This window comes from Neurospora hispaniola (assembly GCF_033458365.1).
Source record: "Neurospora hispaniola strain FGSC 10403 chromosome Unknown B0T23scaffold_1, whole genome shotgun sequence".
NCBI lineage: Eukaryota > Fungi > Ascomycota > Sordariomycetes > Sordariales > Sordariaceae > Neurospora > Neurospora hispaniola.
Window position 1 is genome coordinate 3656689 of NW_026944406.1, and position 16010 is coordinate 3672698.

At 53.9% G+C, this 16010-nt stretch overlaps 7 protein-coding genes across 7 annotated transcripts; 3 read left to right on the top strand and 4 right to left on the bottom strand.

Moving 5' to 3' along the window:
* B0T23DRAFT_392233 (telomere capping, CST complex subunit-domain-containing protein) lies at nucleotides 1-889 on the bottom strand (the record flags this gene model as incomplete). The annotated part of the gene is made up of 3 exons (XM_062837993.1): nucleotides 1-225; nucleotides 443-569; nucleotides 801-889. 3 exons carry the CDS (start codon nucleotides 887-889, stop codon nucleotides 1-3), a joined length of 441 nt encoding a protein of 146 aa, XP_062697270.1.
* A 636-nt stretch (nucleotides 890-1525) lies between these two features.
* Nucleotides 1526-2759, top strand: B0T23DRAFT_22396 (vacuolar sorting protein 32). The gene is made up of 4 exons (XM_062833779.1): nucleotides 1526-1891; nucleotides 1971-2175; nucleotides 2243-2451; nucleotides 2519-2759. The coding sequence occupies exons 1-4, from the start codon at nucleotides 1705-1707 to the stop codon at nucleotides 2602-2604; spliced, it is 687 nt and encodes a 228-aa protein (XP_062697271.1). The 5' UTR covers nucleotides 1526-1704; the 3' UTR covers nucleotides 2605-2759.
* A 427-nt stretch (nucleotides 2760-3186) lies between these two features.
* Nucleotides 3187-4031, bottom strand: B0T23DRAFT_22463 (uncharacterized protein). The gene is made up of 3 exons (XM_062833789.1): nucleotides 3875-4031; nucleotides 3692-3799; nucleotides 3187-3639 (listed from the first exon to the last, which is right to left on the bottom strand). The coding sequence occupies exons 1-3, from the start codon at nucleotides 3888-3890 to the stop codon at nucleotides 3236-3238; spliced, it is 528 nt and encodes a 175-aa protein (XP_062697272.1). The 5' UTR covers nucleotides 3891-4031; the 3' UTR covers nucleotides 3187-3235.
* Nucleotides 4032-4172: 141 nt separating this feature from the next.
* On the bottom strand, nucleotides 4173-5368 carry B0T23DRAFT_392235 (uncharacterized protein; the record flags this gene model as incomplete). Its single annotated transcript, XM_062837994.1, has 3 exons — nucleotides 4173-4681; nucleotides 4731-5051; nucleotides 5275-5368. The coding sequence occupies 3 exons, from the start codon at nucleotides 5366-5368 to the stop codon at nucleotides 4173-4175; spliced, it is 924 nt and encodes a 307-aa protein (XP_062697273.1).
* A 1718-nt stretch (nucleotides 5369-7086) lies between these two features.
* On the top strand, nucleotides 7087-11228 carry B0T23DRAFT_434857 (uncharacterized protein; the record flags this gene model as incomplete). Its single annotated transcript, XM_062840514.1, has 2 exons — nucleotides 7087-7186; nucleotides 7252-11228. 2 exons carry the CDS (start codon nucleotides 7087-7089, stop codon nucleotides 11175-11177), a joined length of 4026 nt encoding a protein of 1341 aa, XP_062697274.1. The 3' UTR covers nucleotides 11178-11228.
* Nucleotides 11229-11811: 583 nt separating this feature from the next.
* Nucleotides 11812-13284, top strand: B0T23DRAFT_370393 (uncharacterized protein). Its single transcript, XM_062836589.1, has one exon. The coding sequence runs from the start codon at nucleotides 12100-12102 to the stop codon at nucleotides 13246-13248; it is 1149 nt and encodes a 382-aa protein (XP_062697275.1). The 5' UTR covers nucleotides 11812-12099; the 3' UTR covers nucleotides 13249-13284.
* B0T23DRAFT_370394 (major facilitator superfamily domain-containing protein) lies at nucleotides 13267-15888 on the bottom strand. The gene is made up of 3 exons (XM_062836590.1): nucleotides 15162-15888; nucleotides 15007-15106; nucleotides 13267-14945 (listed from the first exon to the last, which is right to left on the bottom strand). The coding sequence occupies exons 1-3, from the start codon at nucleotides 15463-15465 to the stop codon at nucleotides 13541-13543; spliced, it is 1809 nt and encodes a 602-aa protein (XP_062697276.1). The 5' UTR covers nucleotides 15466-15888; the 3' UTR covers nucleotides 13267-13540.
* Between the last annotated feature and the right edge of the window lie 122 nt (nucleotides 15889-16010).

A 16010-nucleotide genomic window follows, 5' to 3' on the forward strand; every position in this document is an offset into this window, starting at 1 on the left:
CTAGAACTGATCCGCTTGGCTGCTCCCGATATCAGGCACGGATGTTACCCGGAAGGTGAAAAGCAAGGCGACTATCCCAACGGCTTTGACAGGCAATGGTGGTTTGCACTCTTTCTCGCTGAGCCTCAAAGCATGAACGTATGCTTTGTTTCCCGAGAGGTCCAAAGTGGAGAAACATGCTCCCCTAACACCGTCATTGTCCGTTCTTGCTGGCTGAGTTTGGAGCTGTGATGCTACAGCAACTTTTCAAAGCATCTACCGATTCGTCGTATCGCTGTGTGTCGAGTGGTCCGGAAGACCAAATGAGAAGAGCGCGGATGCGAACCTGCGTCTGAACCCGTGCCTGAAATGTTTCGTTTTCTCTCATCGAGCCTTTCCTGGCGGGGAAGGGATTCACGGCAGTGACGTACCCAATCACGTTCACCCACTCTCCAATACGTACCTGGTCCGACTTGAGGGTCCGTAAAGCCAACGTTACGTCCACCAAGGCGACGACGCACCGAGAGTCCTGGGCCTGGTGGTGATGCTGTAGCGTCAAAACACCAGCCACCGTAGAGTAAGAAGTCACACTGGTATACACCAATTAGTTATTATGTTCATAGATGGCAGCTCTTGAGACATCAACGTGATGGCGAAAATGGCATGGACGAAACTTGGATATCTGCCCAAGTGGAGGGCAGGTTATAATGGTTCTCCCACGATAATGGATCCGTACTTCGTTTCCCAGGGTTGCTCAGAAAGGTTGGGAAGATCAATCGAGACAAATCAAAATCTTTGGAATGCGAAGAGTGTATGCTCACCAACCCCAAAACCGAACTTTGTCGCCTTCCTTCTTCAACGCTAAGTCTGGTAGCAAACATAGCTGAGATGGAAGAGGACCATTGGACATGGTCATCGAGGGAAGGACAACTACTAAAATGATATAAGCTTGGAAAGATTGGATGAAATTCCGCGAAGCTCATTCATGGACGGAGGAATGGTGGTTGTCAGACTTCCCTAAGTCGTTGTATCAGTTCAAAGCTGAAAGTATCCGTCTGTCATTGATGGTGAAGTTGTGGTTGAGTGAGAGTGCACCACCATTTCACACGACTCGCAAAGTGAGGGAGGTCACGGTCCGAGCTCCAGCAGGAGTGGTCGACTAACAACTCAGGGACTGACTAAGCAGCTGGAATCTATCACGTGCTGGTATATCCTTATCGTTCAAGGTGCGGCTGGGTACTCGGACACGTGCAAGGATGCCGGAGGCAACGGTCAATACTGTAGTGCACACTAGTTGTATGGACCACGGCGAATTCCAGGTGACCTTGCTGGTCCGATTTCCCGTGCATCATACGCGCGCCCGATAGGCAATCACATCAACCACCACGGAACAGTCGAGCGTTCGTCATCGCAGTATTTAGGCTGCGACTTTAACCTCACTTTCATTTGTTTCCTGCGTCTTCAACCTGATACCGATCCGTAAACCGCAAATTCAGGTCAAATCATCCGCCAGGCGGCCAAGTGATATCTGGTTGGGGAATTCAACCTGGTTTGCGCCCCGCCAACATTTGGAGAGTCGTCATCGCCTACCAAACGCCCAACGCCGTTCCTCGGCAGTAATTCCTTTGCTCGACGTCCCACCTCCCAGGCATCGTGACCTAGTCCACCTATTGTACAAACACCGCTCGCCGTCCCTATCATACGCACCTCTAGCAAAAAGACAACATGTCTGGAATTTGGGGCTGGTTTGGCGGGGGCTCAGCCGCGCAGAAACGCAAAGATAGCCCCAAGAATGCCATTCTCGGCTTGCGAACGCAACTGGACATGCTCCAGAAGCGTGAGCGCCATCTACAGAACCAGATCGATGAACAGGATGCCATAGCACGAAAGAACGTCAGCACGAACAAGACTGGTATGATGCCAGACCTGACTGGCTTTCTGCATGACTTTTGGCCGACAAGAAAGCTAACGTGTGTGGTTGTCTCCAATAGCTGCGAAGCAAGCCTTGCGACGCAAAAAGGTCGCCGAAAGCACCCTCGAGACCACGCTGGGTCAGATCACCACCCTCGAACAGCAAATAAATGCGATTGAGTCTGCCAACATCAACCGGGAGACCCTGGCCGCCATGCAGGCAGCACGTGAGGCTATGGGCAAGATTCACGGCAAACTCACCCCCGAGAAGGTCGACGAGGAAATGTTAGTGTTGACTTATACCGCTTCAGACTTGTTACCAAGTATTGTGTCGATGCTAACAACACTGTAGGGCGAAACTCCAAGAAGCGAACGATCTCAGCAATGAAATCGCCACAGCTATTACCAGCGCCAACATTGGACAACCGATTGACGAGGGGGAGCTCGAGGACGAGCTTGAAAAGCTTCAGCAGGAGGAGGTGGACTCGAAGCTACACGAAACAGGTGGATCGATTCCTGTCCATGATAAGATCTCTCTTCCGGCAGCCGGAACCGGCGCACGTGAGTATCCCTGTATCGTATGCATAAGTGACGACTTTGACCATGGATTCGCTGACGCCTCCTTTAGTCAAGGGCAAAGAGAAGGCGAAGGCGGTTGTCGAGGATGACGAGGAGGAGGAGCTCAGAAAGTTGCAGGCCGAGATGGCTATGTGAGTTAGGCACGCAGGCCTAGGAGTATACAGAAGAGGAGGCATGGAAACGGGGATATACAGGATGCGATTTATGTGCGTGGCACCATGTCGGTACCGCTTTCCATTGTTGTGTCATTGGCTTTTGTTATTGGGAAGTAGGAGCTGGTTACGGTTGTTCCGTGTTTGTTTACCTCTTACTTTTTCTTTTCCTTTTTTTCTTTTTTCTGTTCTTCCTGATTCCCTACTCTGTCCCTGCAGAGTTTCGACTCGTAAGACGAGCGGCGCTGGCGTTTTGGGAGGGTTGGCACGGTTTGGCATATGAGTGATAATTATGCACAGTAAGGGAGAGGAACAGGACTGGTTGGTTGGACTGGTTCATGTTGCACGCATTGTGGATGAATTTAAGATATCAATCTACATATCCATAGTCATCATTCCTCCCCAAGCTTCTCGGGTAAGGCATGTACTACGTATATGCAGCCTAGACCAAGACCGACGCCGAAGTAATTTCGGTGTTTTTGAGGTCCTTGATCCAAACGGTCTCGTGATCAACTGACAGACGATGTGTAGGCATGGCGGATCATGGCTGTTAGTAATCCGCATTCGCAGAGTTGTTTGTTGACTTTGACATGAAGATCTAGACCCCAAATATTCTAGATATAGTTTAATTGCACACCCGCTGTTCGTTCGTGTGCAACAGACCAAGGATCAGCGAGATGCTGTGTCTTGCTGGCGGGCTCTCGCTGGTGGCCATGGTTCACGAAACGGAGGTTGGTCACACCGCCCTTTTTGGGAACATCTTCACCTGACCTCACTTGATGACAGCTAGGTTCGCATAACCCCCCCGGGACTCGTGGAGTGGCACGCATTTGTAAACCCCCCCCCTGCCCTCTGTGTTCCTGTTCCTGTGATTGAGCCTCAAAACCTGGGGTGCATAGGTACCTAGTTTCCCAGCCTCGCAAGTCGCAAGTGCAACAGCTTCCCCTGTCGAACAACAGCCGATTGGAAGGAGGAAAATGGATTCGGCGGCGGCGGCGGCGGCGGGGGGCTGGCTCGGCTGGTTATGTAAGAGTGACGCCGGCAAGTGAGTGCCCGGAAGTTCCACTAACCATTGACCGCCCGATCACCGAGGTCTACAGTCCCGGCTTCTCGGCGCGATCGGTCCCATGGTTGTAAAGAGACTGGATGGATGTTGGAGAACACAAAAAGTAGAAAGCCTGTCCGGTGAACACTTTCATGAGTATAGCTACTGATTCCAGTTCAGTGATCCTGTTGTCAGCTCCTGTGCATACCTATGTATTCATACATAGCAGAAGAAGCGGTTTGTTGGCGGGGTAGTGTAGCCAGGTACACATCCAATCGATCGCTAGCACCAGAATTCCACCGAAGCTTGTTGAATCGGTACCTGATTTAGTGCGTGTGCCGAGGAAACTTGGCATCTCCCCAGCCTTGCACAAACGCGGAACCCCCCCTCACCATTTCCCGTTCTTACGGTTTTCGGGAACGAAGGAGCTCCCGCCCATTTGTAAAGCCAGTCTGGCTCTTTTCCCGGAGTTTAAAGAGTCCGTATGTCGGTACCTATCCTGTAAGTCATCCGAGTGTGGACGTAGTCGCACGTGGGAAAAAAAGGGGGAAGTGGGAAAAACGGGGCCGCGGATGACCGAGAAATGGCATCTTCTCGTCGTTTTCGGTCAGGTACAACGACGCTCGAATTCGCTCCCTCTGGACGACGATGGGGCCGGGCCCCTTGTGCCTGGTCCCCGGCTTCAGGACAGGCTCCGAGCGAACCCCGACCGAACGAGCGAACGAATTCCAACTTCCACTTGCTTGCTGCGTTGGCGTGATGGACCGGGGCCTTGTTAGCTCGGCCCCTCGGACGCGGGGACCCTTGAATGGTTCTTGGCTGCTTGCCCAGCCTCGCTGGTTGTACCCTCCAGGAACCAGCCGCCCAGCTTCCGCAACCTCGACATTGCTTCCTCGACTGTGATGCAACGCTACGGCAGGATTCTGTTCGTACCCAATTTCCACAAGGGCTTTTCTGAAGAAGCAGCTGAGGTGAAATTGGGCAGACGGCACAGTTGGGTCGGGAATATGGGCTTCTTTGCAGCGAAAAGCAGAGTCAGAGATTTCTACCCGCTTTTGTCCTACCCGTCTTTTTGACCGGATGCGCACCCGAATTTTCGCATTTGAGAGTGTGATATTGATGGTGTGGGAGTGGCGGGCTGACAGGCCGTCTGCCGCCGTCAGGGTCACGTTCGTTCTGCATTTCGTCGCCAATCCCATCGCGGCGATCTCCCAGCAACGACAAGCTGTTGGGTGCCCACGTAGCCTGATCAACCCGAACGCGTAGCGTACGCGGAAACCTTGATCGACGGGATGCATCTGCAATCTTGAAGTCAGCGTGTACACTACGATTAGCAGAGAGCACAGGCACCTTGATGTTGTCGAGATTGGAGATATAGTGGCTAGCTATCGTCAGTGTCAGCAAGTGCGTATAGAGTAAAGATCCAAGCTCCCGCTCGCCAGGTCTGCAGAATTTCATCATGACGCATCCACCCGTTGGTTTCATAGAGCACTATCATCTGAAGTGTTGTAAAACAGTACTTCAGACGACTTATACCCAATCCAGGAACAAGTTAAGCTCGTGCAATCTTTCCGGGAGGGGCCCAATGGAAGATGTTGGCTGGCTTACCAGTGTCAGACCCAATGGCACCTGAATGTTTTGTGGTAGCCAATGGACTAGCTGCTGTCAGCCTCGCAGTGTTGGTTGATGGAGTGGTGTGCATCTATTATCTCTTGCGAGACATTGGCGCTTGAGTTCTGGACCTTTGTAAAACACACCAAAATAAATGGACAGCAGCGTGTCGAGCTTATATGTGCCGGACAGGCGTCGTCCCTGTTGTTGTTATTGGTGATGCGGGTCTCGGATAGGCTCGAATCTGGATGTCTATTTTGAGATGACTTCATCTCTGGGATAGCTCCCGTGGTTGACCGTTGCCCGTCAAATCAGGCTTTTGGCGGCGGTCTCTTCCTCAGCTGATGAGTGCGAGACTGAATTTGTACCCCATCATGAATCTGCAACGCCAAACGGCGCCATCATCTGTCACCACGACCAGCCCCTCAATATCGTAGCCGTCCTTTGCTGGAACTACTGGCTCCGCCCGAGCACGCTGTGCCTGGGCCTTGTTGTTTCTTCCTGGAGGTGATATTTACAGTGTAGGTCGCTTGTTCCCCCGGTACCATTGCGGCGTGACGCCACTGTAAAGCGCTTGGTCCAATGTTCTTGAGAGCAGTGACAAAGTGAACGTCGCTTGTGCCGGAGTTGGGTTGTTCGTGAACCGTGGGGTTGGTGTCTTGGGTGTCTTGCTTGGGTGTTGATGGCCGGGGTCAACCTCAATTGCTGCAGAAAGAAGAGATCAGAGAGCCAAGGCCGCAAGGCGGGCGATGAATCCGATGCGGTGAGTGGTCAATGTGGAAGCGCTGGTGGAGATGTGGTGGGTCACTGCCCAATCTCACTTCGGCGCCATCCAATCGCACGGCAGGCTGCGAGCAATACGGGGAGCCGTGAGGAGCCGTGACGATGGAGAACCCTTCCCGATTGGAATTACCCCATGTTGCCAAAGGGAATTTGTTGACGACGTCGGTCCATTCGCGCGGCGGTACAGACCTACACTACACAATGAAAGAAGGGCAGAAGAGCCCAAAAAGGCCGAGGGAGTCAGCCCAGGGTATCAGGGCACGAGAGCGGAACGCCCGAACGAGAAGGGGGAAAGCTGTGGTTGTGACCTGGTCGTGTCGAGGGTTGTGTGGGCAGGTACCACTCATAACCTTGTCGAGCCGGTGGTCCCATCCCCATCCACAAAAAGTCCACAAAGTCCACAACATCCACAGTTTTGAGTCCATTGCTCCTGCAAAACTCCAGTCGTGCCAAGCCCAGTCGCTTTTTTTCTTCTCGAAACTTGCCCAAGGGTCCCTTTTCCACTTGCTACACTCCAACCTCAACTCCCCTAGATCCCCTTTCCCTACGAGTTTCACCTGTAAAAAAACAAACGCCTCCGAGTCATATCCCCCATTGCCGACCTGAAAAAGCGTTACGACTAACGAGGTGAATACAAACCTTTTTCTCTTCCGTCCTCTCTTATTCTCTGTATGCCTTGTCGTTGTTCGCAATCAGCTTCCCCTAGCTCATTGCCCCGCGTTATTTGTTCATCCAGCGGAAGACAGGTGCCCCAAACTCACCTCTTCATCTTATCCTCTTGGCTTGACCAGCTTGATTCTGATTCTGGGACCGTTTGCGCGGCCAACTACAGGACGTGACACCACAAAGGCTGGCCATATTTGGCTTATACGATCGTCAACAACCACATTTTTAGACAGTTTCCCCTTTTCCATTCCCACGCTGAGATCTTGAACGGAGGCCAAACACCGCCGTCCAAGGCTCCACCTCTCTTTGCCGTTCCCTACCTTTCTGCCGCCTACCGATACCCCGACGATACAGCACTGCATGGCGGATAGTAAGAGCACACCTCAGGCCCTCTCCGTCGTGACTTCTTCCGACAAGGCACAATCTGAGGTGACACAAAATGGTGTCAACTACCACGATGGTAAGTGCTGTGTACATGGCCGAGCTGCATCCGAAGCGTCTCAGTCATACTGATCGCTGCTATAGATGATGACCTGAGCTCGCCCAGGTCTCCCACCTCTCCAGGCTCTCCAGGAGCTTCTCCCGCCTCTAAGAACGCCAAGAAGAACGCCAAGAAGAGGGAAAAGGAGAAGGCAAAGAAGGCCGCTGCTAGGGCCCTGGCGCTGGCTGAGGCCGAATCTCAGCCAGTAACAGAGTCTGAGGCTGCCCATGACGAGCATGAGGATAGCGGCGCCCCGAACGACGCCGAAAAGAAAAAGAAAAAGAAGAAGAAGAAGTCCAAGTCCAAGACCAGCAAGGACCTCTCGACATCTATCGCTTCCATCCTTGGAGAGCAGCCTGCGCAAACAGAGACTGCTGAGCAGACACCAGAAATCAAGCCCGCCGTTGAGGAGCAGCAAGAGCAGCAAATCGAGGAGGTCAGCCAACCAAGTGAGCCCGCGCCGGAGCCTGAGACCGTGGAAGTTGAGGAGGCCGAGCAGCCCGTTGCCGACGCCCAGGTCGAAGAGTCCAAGCCCGAGGAAGCCCCTGCGCCAGGATCGACTGAACAGACACCGGCGATGACAACCGAGGAGGCTCCTACGGCCGTCACTGAACCCGTGAGTACCGAAGAGCAAGTTCCTGCCCAGCCTGAGGAAGAAACCACCACTACCACCACCACCACCACATCCTCCCAGGATGAATCCGCTCCGACATACGCCGAGGTTGCTGAGTTGAAGGAGGGAGACTCGCCTGCTTCCGAGGTTGTTGTACCTGAGGCTACTGAGGTCACCCCCGAGCCCGCCTCCAGAGTCGTTCTCGAAACCGACGAGGTCCGTGAAAGCGCCGAACCAGTCGATACCGAGGTCCAGATTGTCGAGGAGACGAAAGCCTCAGGAGTTGACAACACGCCAATTGAGAGTGTTGAGGCTCCCGAAGTCAAGGCTGAGGTTGAGGATGACGTCAATATCCCTGAGGTCCCCGCCCAAGGCAAGGGTGGTCTCTCTCACATTTTCTTCCATCTTCCCGAGATGACAGAAGAGGTGAAGGATACTACTATTCTTGTTTCTGAAGAGACCCAGGCTTCTGTCGAGGAAACTCATGTCGAGGAGGAGAAGACCGAAACTCCTGTTGCCAAGGAGGCTGAGACCCCTGCTCCCGAAGAGAAGGCCGAGGCACCCGTTATCGAGGAAGTTGAGGCTTCTGCTCCCGAAGAGTCTAACGTCGAGGAGAAGACCGAAGCCCCTGTTGTTGAGAAGGCTGAGACCCCTGCTCCCGAAGAGAAGACTGAGGCCGCCGCTGCCGGGGCAATTGAGGCTCCTGCTTCTGAGGAGACTGTCGAAACATCTGCTCCCGAAACCAAGACTGAAGCTCAGGAGGAGAAGCCTGAAACTACCGCCAAGGAAGAGGAACCTGAGGCTTCCGTCACTGAGACCCCTGTCGAGCAGGATGCTGAGGTGCAGGAGAAGGTCGAGGCCCCTGCTGCCGAGGAAAAGACCGAGGTTCCCGAAGAGAAGCCCGAGACGCCCGTTGCTCAGGAGGAAATCCAGGCTAAGATCGAGGAGTTCGTCGAAAGCGAGAGGCCTGTCGAAGCGGAGGAAGAGAACAAGCAGGAGGACGTTGAGAAGTCTTCTGAGCCTGCCGCTGCCGAGAAGCCTGTTTCTGAAGATGACACCCTTCCCGAGGCTGTTTCTGAAACCTCCGCTGTCGAGGAGTCTAAGACCGCTGAGGCTGAGCAAACCCCCATTGTCGAAGCAGTCGAGGCTGTGGAGGAGACCGAGGCTGCTGAGGAGCTCAAGACTGTCGAAGAGGCTCAGACCGTTGAGACTTCTGCTGTTGAGGAGGTCAAGGTTTCTGAGCAGGCTCCTGCTGTTGAGGAGTCCAAGCCCGTTGAGGAGACTCCGATCGTCGAGGAGGTCAAGACTGTTGAAGAGTCCAAGCCCGTTGAGGAGACCCCCGCTGCTGAGGAGGTCGAGGTTTCCGAGCAGGCCCCTGCTGTTGAAGAGTCCAAGCCCGTTGAGGAGACTCCGATCGTCGAGGAGGTCAAGGTCGAGCAACAGGAAGTTGCTGCCGAAACCGCGAAGGGAGAGCCTGTTCAAGAGACTGCGGCCGAGCCTTCCATCGAAAGCGCCACCGAGACTGCCACTGCCGCTATTCCTGAGACGGCCCCTGAACCCGCCGTTGAGGATATCAAGCTGGCTATCACCGAATCCGCCACTAAGAACGTCGCCGATGCTGCTGAGGCTGTTGAGACTGTGGCTGAGCCGGACTCCCAGGTCGTTGAATCTACTCCCGAAGTCAAGGCTACCGATATCGCCCAGGTGGAGGCGTCTGAGCCCGTCACTGCCAAGGCTGAGGATCACGACGAGAAGCCAATTCCAGTTGAGGAGACTGTTGGTGAGTCAAAGGCAGTTTTGCCGGTTGATGATTCGATTAAGGACAAAATCCAAGACACAGTTGCTGCGCCCGTGCATGATGATGTCAAGGAGGTGGTTGTCGAGGAGCAGACTACAGGTGAGGACAAGACTGCCATTGAAGGGGAATCTACCAATGACAGCGTTCAAGTACCCACGGACGCTGTCAGCCATGAGAAACCTGCTAGCGTTCAACAGGCTGTCGAGGAAGCTCCGGTGGTAGAGACTGAAGAGGAAGCTACCGACAAGCCCGGGTCTCCTCTCAGCGAGACGTCCGTCACAAAGGATGTCGAGGAACCCGAGAAGAAGGACACCGACGAGAGCAAGTCCAATGCCACGGAGATCGCCGTCGGCGCAGGCATTGCTGTTGCTGGTGCTCTGGGAGCCGCCGCTGTTGCGGTTGCCGACAAGGTCACCGAAGTCTCCAAGCCCGTCACAGAAAAGGTCGTTGAAGTCACCAAGCCCATCATTTCGGATTCTGCACCAAAGGTCGCCACGCTCGAGCGTTCCGCAGCTCACGGTCAAACTGAGGCTGGCTCACTCATTGCCGAGCGCCCCAAGCCCGAGTCCAATCCCCAGGCGGTCACTGAAGATGTCAAGTCGACTTCATCAGTAGAGGCTGAAGCACCCGAGATCGTTGATGAGACGGTGCCGCTCTCCGAATCCTTTCACGTTGTGGAGAAGGAAGCACCAGCTGAAGAAGAAGCTGCAAAAATTGATGGAAAGAAGGGAGCTTCTTCTGAAGATGGTGAGGAAAAAACAATCCAGTCCGTTGACCAGAAAGGAACACAGACTGATAACGCTCTTAATCCTCAAAGGCTCCCAACAGAAGACAGGACAACCAACCAGGTCTCGGTGGACCAGCGTGTACCCACATCTGCTGTCGTTCTCCCTGATCTTGACGATCCTGTGGCTCAGGAAGTGAGCCGCGCCCGCAATGAGCGGGGGCCGGACAGGAACACCATTAAGCAAGCAGAGGAAATGGTCGCAGCAGCAGTAGTCATCTACGCCACAGCCGATTCTTCAAGCCCAGCTGCCACTGCCACAGCTGACAAGCCGGAAATTAACGCCCTTGGTCTCTCAGGAGTGCCTTCCGAGGCGGATGTGAAAGGAAAGGGGAAGGATGTCGAGCCTCCATCACCCACCGCCAGCAAGGACGCTCACATCAAGAACGTCGAGACCACATCGGACCCGACCATTGTTCAACAGGGATCCTCTTCACCGGAGCTTGGGCGGTCTAGCACAACAAGACTGCGGAGATCACTCAAATCGAGGGAATCCCAGGAAGCAAGCAACAAGGAGAACAAGGGCACGGAGCGCGGACACAGCAAGAAGAGCTCGATCTCATCCGTCTTCAAGTCCAAAAAGCAATCATCCACTGCATCGGACGAGTCTGTGGAAGCTGTGTCCCCCACTTCGTCGGCTGGCGGTACGGACCCTTCGTCACCGACACAGGCCGCCGCTCACCGCCAAAAAAGGGAAGAGCGAAGGAAAGATGCAAAGGAAGGCAAGAAAACTGGCTTTAGGGCTGCCATCAGGCGCTTCTTTGGCAGCAGTTAAAGGCCTGACACTTGGGCTTGTTACTTCTTTTCGGATTCAGGGGGTGGCTGCTATGGTTTAATAATCGGCATGTTGGTTTGATGATAATGATGAGGCGAACATCTACCTCTGCTTAGTGTTTAATGATGAACGGGGGGTGGGAGCGGTGGTGATGGTGAAGATCCCACGTGCTATACGAAGACTTGGAACAGCAAAGAAGAACAAGAAGAAGGAACGAGGAACGATAGTTGTGTATGTTATGGCTACTGTATTTGTCATTTCGGTTACCGGTTTTCTTTTTTCCAGAACACCCGTAAGGGTTGTTACGTTATGAGTTTACGAATTGATTTGTGGGTTTTCCCTCTTGTCAAACTTGTTGCATGCTCTTTTGGCGATGACGCTGCATGCTGCTGGCGGCAGGGCCGACATGTGAATGCTGCTGTTGCCAGCCGCCCGTTCAAATGACGATCAAACTGGGCAGATAGCCGAGTTTGCTGGTGAATACGTAGCCGCTCTGCCTGCCGCGAGAGCCCAGTCAGGGTCGCAAGGAAAACCCTTGTATGTACTTCTGTCAGCCTTGCAGGAGGTGGGTCGCATCTGTGGAGGGATGAGGCCGCTTTCATTGTTTGGCGCTGAACACCACTAAAAAGCACCACCGAAACACAAACGATTGACGAGAGCGCCCTGCCTTTGCTGCTGCTCTCATTAATTCCCGACACACTTCCTCTTGGTTGCTCTTTGGGTCTTTTCCATAGACGTATCTTTCCATGACCCATAGTTTGCCCAAAGTACCTTCTCCTGCAATGTCCAGGTGACAAAGTGTCAAACATCCCTCCCTCTACGACTCAAATCACGACCGACAACTAGCCCAACAACCGATCAATCGAACGGAACATCACTGACGGTCTAGCTAAACACGATACACACGACACTGAACACTAAAATGTCCGACCTCCTCTCCCTCTTTGGTTGGACATTTCTGCCCAACCTCGTCACCGGCTGGGTCCAATCGTTCTACTACAGCGTTACCATCCGCGCTGGCTCGCCGCGCCCAATGCCGGGCACACCTCGATACGCCGAACATCGCCGGCGCATACACATCTTCGTCGTGGCCGTTTACCTCCTATACACCATTTACGAAGCCCACTACGAGCTCGTCGTGCGCGGCTCCAACTTCTACGGAGACCTAGGCGTCAGCCCCGACGCAAGCGAGCGCGAAATCAAGAGCCGGTTCCGCCGGTTGGCGGCGCTTTACCACCCCGACAAAGTCGTCACAGGACAAGGACAACAAAGCCAAGAGGAGGTCAACAATTACTTTGTGCACCTGAAGACGGCAGTGGACACGCTTACAGATCCCGTGCGCCGGTTTGCGTACGAGCGGTTTGGCGTCGATGCTGTTGCTTGGGCCGGGCCCAACGGGAATGGCAAGGGAGGATGCAAAACCCACCGCGACTTCGTCATGCGCGGCGCACAGATGTTGTTGTCATATTACGGCTTCGCGGCCGCGGTGCTGTACGGCCTGGGCCTGCTGGGATACCTGACGTGGGGAAAGTACGAGAGGTGGCTGGTGCTGGCCAGCATGTTTGTGTGGGAGGCGCACATTGTTATGAGCCCAGGCAGGCCGGCGGTATTTGAACACTTCCTGAACCCATTGCTACAACGGGTGACGGGTGTGATGGGCAGGTATTATCTGCCATTCCAGGCGGTGGCGCTGATGAGGAAGGTCAGCGTCACGGTGTATATTGCTATTTCGCAGATCGGCCCGTTGTTGACGGCGGATACGTCCAGTGGGCAGTTGGTTGCGAAGAATAATGGTGCGGGAGGAGGCGATCAGGAGGAGCTGCTTAAGCAGGGGCTGGAGAGGTTGGAGATGACAAGTAGAGGGCTGGATCAGGATATGTCGAGGTTGGTGGAGCTCGAGATGGCACCGTTTGCGGGGGACCAGGAGGCGCTGAGCAGTATGAGGGGGAAGATCAAGGAGTGGTTGGTGCAGAATACGATTAAGAATGATCCGATGGTTAGGGATGCTTTGGGGAGGGGGTTGCAGAGGAGGAGGGTGGATGCGCCGGCTGGAGCGAGGGGGACGAAGTGAGGCGTTGTTGATGATGTTGTAGCGGGTTCTAATTCACATTTCATTTTGATTCACATTTGAGATCATTTCAGCAAAGCGGTTAGTCAGGCATGACTGGGCTTATAACCATCTGAAAGGCATTTGCTGTGCATTCATTGACGGTGCCTATTCACCCCCATAACGTCTTCCTTGATACCTGTCCTACCCAACACTTCTGTCTGTGATGGGAAATAACGTTCTCCCGGTCCTTATTTTTCATGACTCTTCTGACGATCTCTTCCACCACCCATCCAGCCACCACCTCACCATAACATCACAACCTCTGCCTACCCCTCGTCTCAATAGGAATCAACACCATCCCTACAAACGCCGCCAGAATCAGCGCCGCCGACAGATACACCGGCGTGGTCCTACCATCGCCCGGCACCGTCGCCGCCAAAATCGGTGCTACTAAGCCCGTCACTCTGTTCAAGAAACTCGCCACGCCCGTGCCCGCCCCCCGGACCGGTGCCGGAAAGATCTCGGGCGTGAAAGCGTACAGGACGCCATACATGATGTTCTGCGCGAACGCCTCAATACACGAGAACGTGAGGAGGGCACCCGATGTGGTACCGAACTTGATGAACAGATACAGGAAGATAGCGGAGACGAGCGTTGAGAGAGCGAGGGTTCCACGACGACCGAAGAAGGGCGATTTCATGTCCACCGCGTAGGCGGCGAGCAGGCTACCCGGAACTCCTGCGATGGAGGTTATGGCGTAGTTGCGGTAGGTTTCGGCTGAGATGGTTTCTGGACTGTCTATGCTAGTGCTTGTTTCCGGTGCTGGTTGTTGCCCGCCGTTGTTGCCGCCGTGGGATAGGTACTGTGGGAGAAAGGCGTTGAATAAGGGGTATCCCATGCCAATGGTCGCCCAGCAGAACCAAATCAGGACAGTAGTCAGACCGAGTTTGCGACTGCTGAAGAGTGGGCGGAGACGATTGCTTGAAAAAGAGGCGAAGCGCTGCTTGATGATATTGGCGGTTGATAGTCGTTGTCGGGTCACATGCTCGCGGCGCCGAGAAGTAGCTGGGGATAGGGATGATAGTCCATCGACAACAGCATCGAGGATCTCCTCAGTCAGCCACGTCTTACGACCGTTGCGGAAGGCGATTCCGTGGACGACGGCTACTGCCTCGGCTTGTCGGCCGCTTGAGAGGAGGAACTTGGGAGACTCGTATAAGTGGAAAATGAAGAAACGGACGAGGAACATAATCAAGGTGATGATGCCGATGCTGAACACAAAGTGTCGCCATCCTTGCTCGGCGGGCAAGTGGCCGATGAAATACCAGGCCAGCAATGATGAGCAGAGTTGGCCGATGGGCCACCAGACAGAGAGAAGCGTCAGCAGGGAGCTGGAGGCGTCGGGCAAGAATTCGAGAAAGAGGGCCCCATCAACGGGCAAATTACCGCCAACACCAAAGCCAAGAGCTGCGTAGAGGAAACAAACACCAGCCCAGCTTGTTGCAAAAGCAGAGGCGATGCCGAAGATGGCGGTAATAAACAGAGTTGCGTTGAAGGCGAGGCGTCGACCTAGGACATCGGACCCGATCCCCCAGATGAAGCTGCCAACACAGAGACCGGCGAATAGGAAGGACGTGGTGTAGCGAACGGTCTTCTCCGATATGTCGAACTCGGCTGATAGTGATGGGAGGGTGAGAGAGATGCCTTGCATCCATAAACTGTGTGGAACTGGAATTAACAACGGGTTGATCATGTGGATTTTGAAAAGGGGCCTCATACTTGTCGGCAAACCAGCCGAAACCACATAAGATAAATAGTTGCCAGTTGTACCTCCCCATTCCAATGTCCTGAATGGCTTTGTTAATGAGCTTTGATTTCACTACCAAGCAGTTTAGCATGAATATGTCCTGTAAGATGGATAGTCGTGATCTCACTCTCATAGTCTGTCCACTTCTCGCCGCCCTTGTTTCCACGGCGAACCTCTCTCCTAAAGCCCTCGATGCTGTACTCAGGTTCCGTCCCCATTTCTAGCAACATGCCCGTGTCCTCATCGTCGGCTGGGTCCTTGTGACGATGGCCGCCCTCGTCATCATAACCGAGTACAGCATCGTCTAGATCAGAAGGCGGACGGGATGTGGACGAGTGGCTGTGTAGATGTGCCTCCTCGAGTGGAACGAGCACTCCCGGATAATCATCAACCGATTCGGAGCGGTAACCATACCAAAGAAGGCCTGCCATGGTTTTCCTTTACAACGCCGGGTGCGGCTCACAAGTTAGTAACACCAGCTCTTGATCGTTTCCGCCTCCAGGGGGTAATTCTTCGTAAACGGCCGTATAGTCGTAACCATGGAGAGCGAAGAACAGCGAGACGGGATGCAGATGGTTAAATAGTTGGAACGCAGAATACAAGAGAAAAAACCAAGATGCCGGAACGACTCAGAGGCCCAAAATAAGGTACCGTGTTGGTACCGGGATGTATGAGACGAGCGTGGGGATGGGATCCCGGTGATCCAAGCGGTTGGCGTCGCTGGAAATGGATATTCTGGAAGCCTTCAAAGAAACTTTATGTGGTAGGCTTTATGGCCATCACATCTTGAAGCATGGAGGTGATGATGATCTTGTTCACAGAAGTTGGATTTTCGTGTTGGACGGAGGTGGTTCCTTATAAGGAGCTCCCGTCAGGTGCTCCCACTGTCGTCAGGGCAGGTTACACTATATGCAGGTCGGCGAATTAGGAAGTTGTAGGGTGCGCTCCCCCCCGCTAAATCAAACCAGCTGGTCGG

Coding starts and splice junctions, on each gene's coding strand:
- B0T23DRAFT_22396 (XM_062833779.1), top strand. CDS start 1,705: ATGTCTGGAATTTGGGGCTGGTTTGGCGGGGGCTCAGCCGCGCAGAAA. Junction 1,892..1,970: donor CGTCAGCACGAACAAGACTG/GTATGATGCCAG, acceptor TGTCTCCAATAG/CTGCGAAGCAAGCCTTGCGA. Junction 2,452..2,518: donor GGCAGCCGGAACCGGCGCAC/GTGAGTATCCCT, acceptor CGCCTCCTTTAG/TCAAGGGCAAAGAGAAGGCG.
- B0T23DRAFT_22463 (XM_062833789.1), bottom strand. Junction 3,640..3,691: donor CGGTGATCGGGCGGTCAATG/GTTAGTGGAACT, acceptor TTACATAACCAG/CCGAGCCAGCCCCCCGCCGC.
- B0T23DRAFT_370393 (XM_062836589.1), top strand. CDS start 12,100: ATGTCCGACCTCCTCTCCCTCTTTGGTTGGACATTTCTGCCCAACCTC.
- B0T23DRAFT_370394 (XM_062836590.1), bottom strand. CDS start 15,465: ATGGCAGGCCTTCTTTGGTATGGTTACCGCTCCGAATCGGTTGATGAT. Junction 15,107..15,161: donor GAAGTGGACAGACTATGAGA/GTGAGATCACGA, acceptor ACTGCTTGGTAG/TGAAATCAAAGCTCATTAAC. Junction 14,946..15,006: donor TTCGGCTGGTTTGCCGACAA/GTATGAGGCCCC, acceptor AGTTCCACACAG/TTTATGGATGCAAGGCATCT.